Below are 10,095 nucleotides of genomic sequence, written 5' to 3'. Positions count from 1 at the left end.
TCTTTCAGCACATCCATCCCCATTAATTACTTCAGCTGCAGGCAGCTCACACCCTCTGCAGCTCAACTTGAATCAACCTGGCAGTTAAGTCACTGCAAAAACTAGTTACAAGGCACACACACATAATGGGACCACACTGCCTGACTGCGAGACCCAACAGATGTAGACAGAGATATAAAAATAAATAAATTTTAAAAATCTAATGCCTACAAACCGGTTCTAGTTTCCTCCTTGTCCTCTAACACGAGGTAAAGAAAGTAGAGCCCCATAGCTGAGCTCCTCTCTTCTGATGGGAAACTTGAGTACAGAGAATGGGATGCAATAGTAAGACATCTAGAATCACTGCTATCGACCGCATTGGCACTGGCAAGTGTCACACAATTTTTCAGGATGCTTCTTCCCTCCTAAAGAAATCTTCTACCAGCTTGTCAAATTTCTGTGAGGAATTCTGCTTTAGGACATTTAAGGGAGTAAGTAAATACTGCTCTGCAAATCCAGTTAGAAAGTGCTCATCAGAAATAGGTGCCTGGCTAACAGCGCTAGCTGCTCTTGCTACTCCTGACTGTTCTCCACTCAACTCTTCCTTCCTTTTCTCCTTCCCCGTGTGACAAGTGCAACCTTCTTTCAAGCAGAAAGCTGACCCACAGTAGTTCTGCTGAAGAACCTTAACACCTGTGAACTCTTCAGTATTCTCAGTTTGTTTCTCTGGGGACTCATAAACAACTCCTCGGGGCACAGAATGCTGGGCAGCTCTTTTCAAGAGACACATGGGTTTCTGCCGCTTCCTTTTGCTTTGCTGCTGTACAGACTCTTGCACAGGCTTTGGGATTTTGAGGTCAGGAAGTGCCTGGGGGACAGAACTTAAGTATTTCTGAAAGTAAGCCTGGCACATGCCACCCCTCACGATTGGAATGACCGAGCAAGGTTTCAGCCACTTCACAAACTCGCACAGCTCCGAAAAGGATGAGTGATCCGAGTAGGGAATGGGGTGGATGTTGGGGTGGGTGATCTTCACGGGCCTGCCGGTAGGGAGGATGGCAATGGTAGGGTGCAGCGAGTTCCAGCTGACAAGGGTATCCCAGCGGATCTCAGTGACATCCACGGCACGGATCCAGCCGGCCCCCTCCTCAGTGGTGAACACATCAGGCAACTCCAGCAGCCGCATCTGCTCCAGGCGCCAGGGGCTCACCACAACCCAGGTGCTGAACTCCACGGCCAGGTCCACCAGCAGCGTCTCTTTCCCCAGGCTGTACACACCTGCGAGGAGAGCCACGAGCAGCACACCAGTGATGGGGCAAGGGGGCACGAGCCCCTGCCGAGGGGAGGGTGCCAAGGGGCCCGGCCGACAGGAGGGGAAGGCGAGTGCACCGCGGCACGAGGCAGCACTCACCGATGACGACTCGGTGTTGTGGGTGCGTGCGGATGACGTGGGCAGCCTGGTGCGTGGCACACTGCCGCGAGGGCAGGGGCCGGTGCGGGTGGCAGTGGGTGTTGTCCAGGTAGAGGCGGTCGATGTGGCGGCCCCTCAGCGCCGGCTCGCGCTGCATGGCGCTCGTGTAGCGGAAGTCCCCTGCAAGGACAGGGCTGTCAGGGCGGGGCGGGGGCCGCGGCGGGGGCCGCGGGGGCCTGCCCCGTACCTGTGTAGAGGATGGTGCCAAAGGCGCCCTCGAAGAGGAACATGACGGAGCCGGGGCAGTGGTTGGAGTCGAGCAGCGTCACCGTCACCCCCTCCTCGCCCAGCACATGGCTCTGCCCCACCTCCAGCGGCCGGATCCAGCGCGGCGGCACCTGCGGGGGCCGGGCGGTGAGGGCGGGCCGGGCCGGGCGGCGCGGGGGGGCCGGGCCGGGCGCACGTACCTGGAGGCGGCGGTGCAGGAGGCGGGCGGTGAGCGGCGAGCAGTACAGCGGGCGGTTCCAGGTGCTGGAGAGCCCCACCGTGTGGTCCGAGTGCATGTGCGACAGGAAGAAGAGGCGAGCGCTGGCCGCCCTCCGCACGCTCCAGAAGTCCACGGCGATGGGCGTCCCGGGGATCACCGTCCCGCTCATCGCAGCCGCCCGCCGGCGGCAGCGGCGCCCGCCCCGCCGCTTCCCGCCGAATTTGGCGGGCGGCGCCGCGCAGGCGCAGGCGGCGCCGGGCGCGGCCGAGTCACACGTCAGGGGCGGGGCGGGAATGCGCGCGCAGCGCGAGGGGCGGGGCTGAGGCGCCGCGTCGAGGGCGGGGCGGAGTCGTATGCGCGGGGCGGGGCCGGCGGGGCGGGGCGGGGCCGGCGGGGCGGGGCGGGGCCGGCGGGGCGGGGCGGGGCCGGGCGGCGCGGAGCGGAGCGGAGCTCGGCGCGGGGCCGGGAGCGGGGCCGGGAGCGGGGCCGGGGCCGGGGCCGGGGCCATGCCGTACCTGGGCGGGGAGGAGGCGCTGCGGGAGCTCCGCCGAGCCCTGGCCAACCCGCACGTGCAGGCGGATCGGCTGCGGTACCGCGCCGCCGTCCTGCGCGTCATCCGGTAGGGCGGGAGCGCGGGGCGGCGGCGGGGCCGGGCCGGGCCGGGCCGGGCCGCGCTGAACGGTGTCTCCGCCGCAGGCACATGGGGCAGGGCGCGGACGTGTCGGGGCTGTTCCCGGAGATGGTGAAGGCCAGCGCGGCGGCCGACGTGGTGCAGAAGAAGCTGGTGTCGCTGTACGTGCGGGCGCAGGCCCCGCGGCAGCCGCAGCTGGCGCTGCTGGCCGTCAACACGCTGCGCAAGGACTGCGCCCACCCCAGCCCCGCCGTGCGGGGGCTCGCCCTCCGCAGCATGTGCGGCCTCAGGTGGGCCGGGCCGGGCCGGGGCGGCGGGGGGGCCGGGCCGGGGGGGCCGCCCGCTGACGCCCGCCCGCCCGCAGGATGCCCGGCATTCAGGAGTACCTGCGGCAGCCCCTGCTCAGCGGCCTGCGGGACAAGGCCTCCTACGTGCGGAGAGCGGCCGTGCTCGGCTGCGCCAAGATGCTGAGGCTGCAGGGCGAGCCCGACGTGGGTGAGCGGGCGCGGCGCTGGCCCGCAGGGCTGTGCCCGCCATGGGGCCCCCGCGGGGCGCGGCGGGGGGGGGGCGCAGGGCGGCTCGTCCGGGCTCCGCCGCGGTGCCTCGGTGGTGGCTGCGGGCCCCGACGGGGCGGGGGGCGGGGGTGAGCGGGGCGGCGCCGTCTGTGGAATCGTCGCTGAGCCGCCGGGCACGGCGTGCTCCCAGCCGGGGTCCCGCTGCCGTACCGGCTCTTACAGGGCCGCCCGCCACGCCTGGCCGTCTGCACAGCCTCTCGTCGGCCCGGAGCCCTTCTGGCGCCCGCAGGCCGTCGGGGAAGAGCTGTGCCGGGGCAGGTGCTATGCAGAGCTGGGAGTTTCGTTGCTGTTTCTGCCGGTGCAGGCCGTATCTTTTGTTTGTGATACATCTTGGAGACGGTGACTAAATTGCAGCGCGTCAACAGACTGTGATGCAGAGACCTCTGCTTCTTTGCAGACGGTGCGTTGGTGAACGAGCTATACAGTTTGCTTCGTGATCAGGATCCTATTGTAGTCGTGAATTGTCTGAGGGCCTTAGAAGAGATCTTGAAGAAGGAGGGAGGAGTTGTCATCAACAAACCCATTGCCCATCATCTCCTCAACAGGTTTGTTTTCTCTGATATCAGGATGGTGCTGGAAGCTTCATTCTTGCTCTTGTGTTTTGCATGCTCGCAGAGCAGGTATTTCTGGGCTCCTGTCAGAACTTGAAGGGAAGAGTCAGGCACCCAAAGACGGAGGTGCCCGTCCTAAGAGAAACTGTATTATTTTTATGCTAAGATCTTAAGAGAAATCTGAGATGCCCTGCTTTTCCAGGGAGTCTTTGCTTCAGCTGCTGGTTTGTTTTGGATTGTAAGTTAACGTGATTAGTTGAGGTTTTTTTGGTGACAGTGTACATGTTATATTTGTGGGACAGGTATGTTCCAGTATGTCTCTCCCAATCAGTTGAAAGATACATAACTTATCCATTGCTTGAAGAAATAACTTTTCTGTAGGTAATTCCACATGATCTGGCAAAAGAGGGGTATTGCTCTGCCCTGGGTTCTTGTCAATGTTGCTGTCTGGCTTAGAGCACCAGCGAAAGTGCACGTCACTGATGCTGAGTTAAGCCTGTGTGCATAAACTGGTCAACTCTCTTGACGTAAAATCATGGTATCTACTTCTGAAGCATAGCATTTGGTTTGGAACAGAGACGGTGAGAAACTCAGAGGCTAAGGCCTCTATTCTGCACAGCACAGATCTTCGTGTGCTTCTGGACGCCTGCAAACTGTGGTTATTCTCTTGGCAGGATGGCTGATCTGGATCAGTGGGGGCAAAGTGAGGTGCTTACCTTCCTTCTGCGGTACAGACCCCGCACGGAGGAGGAACTCTTCGACATACTCAATTTACTGGATGGCTGTCTAAAAAGCAGCAGCCCCAGCGTTGTGATGGCAGCCACCAAGCTCTTCCTAGTGCTGGCCAGGGAGTACCCACATGTGCAGGCAGATGTTTTGGTGAGAGTGAAGGGACCGCTGCTGTCTGCCTGCACTTCTGAGAGCAGGGAGCTCTGCTTCACTGCACTGTGCCACGTGCGTCAGATCCTTGGTAGCCTTCCTGGCCATTTTAGCAGCCACTACAAAAAGTTCTTCTGTTCGTATTCAGAGCCCCACTACATCAAATGCCAGAAGATGGAGGTGTTGTGTGAGCTCGTAAATGATGAAAATGTACAGCAAGTGCTGGAGGAGCTGAAGGGGTATTGCACTGATGTGTCGGTAGAGCTTGCCCAAGGGGCGATCTTCGCCATAGGTAAGAGCTGTGTCTTGCCTCGGGAGCAGCTGCAGCCCTAGACCTTTAAGGTGGGCCTTTCTCTGCTGAAGTGTATCTGGGCCAATGCCAAATAACTGATCTGTACCGAAGCAGTACAGTCCTCTGTAGACCAGCCTCCCCAGAAATGCTTTGTGTGAGTGTGTTTCTAAACCACAATTGTGCCGATTCTTTCAGAAGTCCTGGTATTGAACTGTTTCAGGTTGCGCATAATGTCCTTAAATCTTGTTCAAATGTCTGTGCTTTGGCGAGATGCTGTAAAGAAATCGTGTCATTTCATCTTACTAATGAGCCTTATAGTGTTGAATGAAACTGTGTAGGGGGTGGAGGAGCTGCTCTAGTACCTGCTTGTTCTTTGAGTTGTGATGGGGGCAGAGTTAAGGTGATTTGGGGCACTTCAGTTTTGGTTTTGTAAGCTTTAAAATAGTTGAGTTTCTATAGTACTCATAAGGAGAAAGCCAGGGATGCTAAAATGCCTTTCTTATGTGTTACATTTAAGAAAAGTACAGACTTCTGAGGCATGGCTTCAGAGAAAGGAACATATCCCTTGTGTGGGGAACAAGTCCATTAGACTACACTTCCAGAAATTGTAGTTAAAAAGGAAAAGAGAAAGGCTGTTTCTTCAAAGGGAGTTTGTGATGAGTAGTTGGGCTCATGGTTCCTATTTCACTCTAACAAAAGGTTGACTTCTATGTCCTTTGGTGTCTCTGCAGGCAATATTGCTAGGACGTACACAGACCAGTGCGTGGGGATTCTGACAGAGCTCCTGGGGCTTCAGCAGGAGCATATCACTTCAGGTAATCATCTGCAGGTTGTTTGTCTGGCTTATGCTTTCAGCCAGTGGCCTTGCTGGGGCTTGTGATCCCAAACTCGAGGCTCTGAAAGGCACTTGGCTTTTAATTTAATTGCCATCTTCAGGTGGAAGTCTTCCTGGTGGAATGGGGGTATATAGTGTGACTGGACACTGTAGTTTTTCCTTCCTTAGGAACTACTCTTTGTGGTGATGAGGGAGATGGTCATAGCTGCGTTCATGGTCCAATATGGAGGCTCCTTTCTGGCTGCCGCCTGCTGACTTAGGGAATGAGGGACTCGGCAGAGACATTTGGTGACTGTTTGAGGGCCAAGATGATGAACAGATCTTTTAAATCTTCGTGATTTCTGTTCCTCATATAATACTTCTGATGCAGTTGTACCCAGGCTTCTCTTTTTCTTCTGCTGTCCTCAGGTCTAACTTCGTATCACTGCTGTTTCTGCCCTCTCTTTTAAATGGTCTTGCTTTCAGTTTTGAAAATCACGTGCTTGCACTCAGCTGTTGAATTAGGTCTTAGAAGCTGCTGGTGTTTCTGTAAGTGGGCAGCAGAGTCTTTAAAATTTTGACCTAAAGCTCATGAGGCTCGTTTTGAATTGGTGTTAGTTTTAATTTGTCATTCTAACCTTGTGTGTCTGACTGAAGCATCGTGAGTCAGTGTCTTTTTAAAGGCTGGGGAGTGTCCAGAAGAGAGATTACTTTCCAGCAGCCAGAGGAACAATCTGAAGTTTCAGTGCTTTATTTTAGACTTGGTGCAACTTTGCTCTGACAAATGCAGTGTCATGGGACTCTGAAGAAGCGTGTCTCCAATCATAGTCACAAGCAAGGCACTGACCTCCCTAGCTAAGATTTGCAGAGTCTCTTGAGTGGGGTTTTTTGGAAATTCCCCCCCTCCCCCCGTGGTTTCATAACTCTTGGGGAACGCTGAGCATTTTGTTTCATTGCAGCGGTAGTACAGGCTTTTCGGGATCTGGTTTGGCTGTGTCCCCAGTGCACGGATGCGGTGTGTCGGGCACTGCCCAGCTGTGAGGACGCCATCCAGGACAGTGAGGTAAGGTGTCTTGGTGCCTTGGGCTGGCAGCTGTTGAGGATGGGTGGACAGTGACTGTTTGGCTTTCCTTTGGCTCACGATTGGCAGGCAAAGCTCAGAAATCTTCAGAAGACCTGTTCTCTCATATCTGTTGATTTCATGTCAGCACTGTCTTTCTGGTAAACAAGCACCTATTTGCTATTTTTTCTGTGGTTCCTTCAGGGCAAGCAAGCGCTGATCTGGCTCCTGGGTGCACATGGTGAGAAAGTACTGAATGCCCCCTATGTTTTAGAGGATTTTGTGGAGAATGTGAAATCGGAGATGTTCCCAGCAGTGAAGATGGAGCTTCTGACAGCATTGGTGCGGCTTTTCCTGTCTCGTCCTGCTGAGTGTCAGGACATGCTAGGGAGACTGCTGTATTACTGCATAGGTGGGTACCCTTCATGCTGTTTCACCGAAGCTGTGGTATAGGCTTTTTGGGACCCGGTTTGGCTGTGTCCCCAGTGCATGCATGCCATGTGTTAGCATCCTAGCTGTGAGGAGACCATCTGGGACGGCAAGGTAAGGTGGCTTTGTGCCTTAGGCTGCTACTTGGCCCCTAGGTGTCTGGTTGGTGAGTGTGACAGGCTTACACTATATCCCTGGGAATCTGGTTTTAGTAGTTAAGGGTTAGTACGTCGGGGAAATCTGGATGATAGAATTCTCCATAAATTACGTCCCTCTAATTCACAGAGGAGGAGATGGATATGGCAGTACGAGACCGTGGATTGTTCTACTATCGCCTTTTGCAGTCCGGTGTGGAAGAAGTGAAACGAGTCCTGTGTAGCCCCAAGTCTGACCCCTCTCTGGGGCTCCTGGAAGACCAAACTGAGCGACCTGTCAATACATGGGCTTCAGAGTTTAATACTCTTGCACCAGTTTATGGCAGAGAACGCTGGGCACTCATCGCTGCTCACCAGCCAGCAGAACCCTCTTACACATTTTCTCCTTGTACTGACTCCAGGAACAGAGACACAGGTAACCCGCCTCACTTTCATCTGAGATCCGTTTTCCCCTTGTCAGTAGATGTTCTCACGTGGGTTTCTTTGGAAGATCACAGTGCTTTGAGAATGCTGCCTTAGTGTTTTGGCTATCTTGTGCAGCGCATGGCTAATCATAAGATGTTCTTTGTGAAATTGGAAGCTGTACCTTATATGCTGCATCTCACACGTTTGTGGTTTCATTTCAGAGTCACTGATTTCTGAAGGGAATAAAGAAGTCCTCAAGGTTGATGCCGATACAGGCAGCCTGACCTTAGTTCCTGATGTTTACCTGACTGCAGAACAGTTTGAGAAGACCTGGCTGAGCCTGGACATGAGCTGCCGCCTCTCTCTGCCCTGGTGTAGGACTGTTCATCCGGATACCATACAGACAGCTCTTCACGTTGTCCACATCCAGACTATCGCGATGAGCAAGGCTGGCGTCCAGCCGTGGAAAGCTTATCTCGGTGCTCAGGATGACACAGGCTGCCTCTTCCTAACAGAGCTCTTGCTTGAGGCAGCAGATTCAGAGATGCAGGTTTCAGTGAAGCAGAGTGAGGCAAAGCCGGAGGCACTGCAAACCTTTATTTCGGCGTTAAGAACGGTCATGGGGGCAGTTGCAGGACTGGGGTCCTGATTGTTTCCTGCTCCCAGTAGGATGCTTGCTCAGGGCACAGGAAAAGTTTCTTTCTCTGGCTTCATTTGCCATATCTGGTGCTGGTTTTGTACTTTTAAACCATGGGAGTGTTAGCAGCAGAGCTGGGCCTAGCAAGCGCATGTGGTGAGGGGTAGCTGCAGCTGGCAGGTACAGGATTGCTGCAGCTGGTGAATGGGGCAGGGTGAAAGGTCTGTCCTCCCTCTGCGCTGGGGAAAGGACAAGGTAATGCATTCGTGAGCCTGCTGCTTCTGGCATGAGTCACAGAAGTGGTGGCATCTATGGCAACTGTCACAAGACACTAAGGTGACTGACGGAACCAGAAATGAGCAAAATTCAGGGATGTGTTTTGGAGAGGTTTTTTGTCATGAGAATTGTAAATAATTCAAAAACCAGTTCAGAGACTCCAGGACTCTGCTACTTAATCTCACATTAAAAGGAACAGTGCAGTGAAGAGAGAAGTATTTAGTTCTTGGCTGTCTTTACATGTGATTTCATTTTCTGATTGACAGTTTTCAATAGTAGCTTCACTTACAGGTGAACAGAGCTCTGCTGTGTCAGAGATGGGTGGACAGGGTACATCATGCTCACTGGAAACAGTATGTTGCTTTTTCAAGAGAAAAGTGTATTTTCTAGTTCAAATGTGTTACTGTAATCATGAATAGCCCTCTCTGAAATTCCCCCCTCAGGGCTACTGTAAGAAAACGTAGGAGTGTGCAGGTTGTGTATGATGTGTTTGTGTGAGTTAATACAGCATGAGTTTTGTAGCCTGCATCACTCTGGCCACGTCAGTGAGCTGTCAGTTCTTGGTAGTCACGCCAATAATGGAAGAATTGCTGTTTAGATAATTAACCTGTATGGAATATTAAATTTTTGCCGATACTGATTTTTGCCACTTGTTACTTTGTCACTAGAATGGGTATTTAAAGGTTTGTTTTCTGTGTAGTACTTCTGTGCCGTACTGTCATCCTGTCCTCACAGTATAGTACATGAGATGGTGCAGTGGTATGTGACTAATTTTTACAGTTTTTAAAGTTATACTCTGGTCAGCCTCGGGACTTGGCTTTTTGAAGAACATGTCAACAGCACTCCATCTGCTCTATCAAAAGTTACGGCGAGTTGGACTTTGTCATGAAAAGTGGCAAAACCCTGAAGAAGCCTCCTTGGCTTAAGGTTGAGGTACATAGGTTACTGCAACCCAGCTTTATGGTACTCTGTAAGGAGGGGCTTTGTTAACCCTGTTCTGTAAGATTTCTTGTGATTTTTAACTTCTTTTAATGACTGTATTGTACGTTTAAATTGCAATATGCCTTCCATGCTCTTCACTGAAACACTGCTGTCACTGTTAAACGCCAGGTTTTAGATTTTATTGCTGATTTTCCTAATAAAAATGAGAATCATTCCTGGCTATTTTCTGGAGTACTTGTTCGTTCAACTCTGAAGCCTGCGGGATGGAGACATCTGATCACTACTGTGGATCCAGAGAGAACTCCAGTCCAGTTCCTGCCTCAATGTCAGACAGGGCTTTTCGCTCTCAACTTCTTGAAGCAAGGCTTTAAGGAGCAATTGTGCAACAATTTATTTCAGCCTCATATACCAAATTACTTCAAAGGTAGATGTTCAACGGTAGAGAAGAAGTCAGCTGTAGCAGGGCTCCTATTAACAGTTTCCAGTGTCTTTATGCATCTGTTGTATTCTTGTCCTTACGGAGAACTGCATTGGAGCATTGGCATTACGCAGTTTTCAGAAAAAAAATAGTT

The 10,095-nt window shown here is 53.3% G+C and overlaps 2 protein-coding genes across 3 annotated transcripts; one reads left to right on the top strand and one right to left on the bottom strand.

The window, feature by feature from the left end:
* Window positions 1-385: 385 nt before the first annotated feature.
* On the bottom strand, window positions 386-2,061 carry DCLRE1B (DNA cross-link repair 1B). Its single transcript, XM_059831047.1, has 4 exons — window positions 1,858-2,061; window positions 1,638-1,788; window positions 1,391-1,570; window positions 386-1,257 (listed from the first exon to the last, which is right to left on the bottom strand). The coding sequence occupies exons 1-4, from the start codon at window positions 2,044-2,046 to the stop codon at window positions 386-388; spliced, it is 1,392 nt and encodes a 463-aa protein (XP_059687030.1). The 5' UTR covers window positions 2,047-2,061.
* A 322-nt stretch (window positions 2,062-2,383) lies between these two features.
* Window positions 2,384-9,692, top strand: AP4B1 (adaptor related protein complex 4 subunit beta 1). 2 transcript variants are annotated; one of them, XM_059831045.1, is made up of 10 exons: window positions 2,384-2,496; window positions 2,574-2,798; window positions 2,873-3,003; window positions 3,481-3,628; window positions 4,309-4,805; window positions 5,537-5,620; window positions 6,579-6,682; window positions 6,884-7,091; window positions 7,394-7,707; window positions 7,892-9,692. In XM_059831045.1, exons 1-10 carry the CDS (start codon window positions 2,384-2,386, stop codon window positions 8,315-8,317), a joined length of 2,250 nt encoding a protein of 749 aa, XP_059687028.1. In that variant the 3' UTR covers window positions 8,318-9,692. The 2 variants fall into 2 exon arrangements, with proteins under 2 accessions (XP_059687028.1, XP_059687029.1); XM_059831046.1 differs by lacking the exons at window positions 2,574-2,798; window positions 2,873-3,003; window positions 3,481-3,628.
* Window positions 9,693-10,095: the final 403 nt, after the last annotated feature.

The sequence above is a fragment of the Gavia stellata genome, chromosome 30, assembly GCF_030936135.1.
Source record: "Gavia stellata isolate bGavSte3 chromosome 30, bGavSte3.hap2, whole genome shotgun sequence".
Lineage (NCBI taxonomy): Eukaryota > Metazoa > Chordata > Aves > Gaviiformes > Gaviidae > Gavia > Gavia stellata.
The sequence above is the reverse complement of the archived record's forward strand: the minus strand, read 5'-3'. Positions and strand labels throughout refer to the sequence as shown.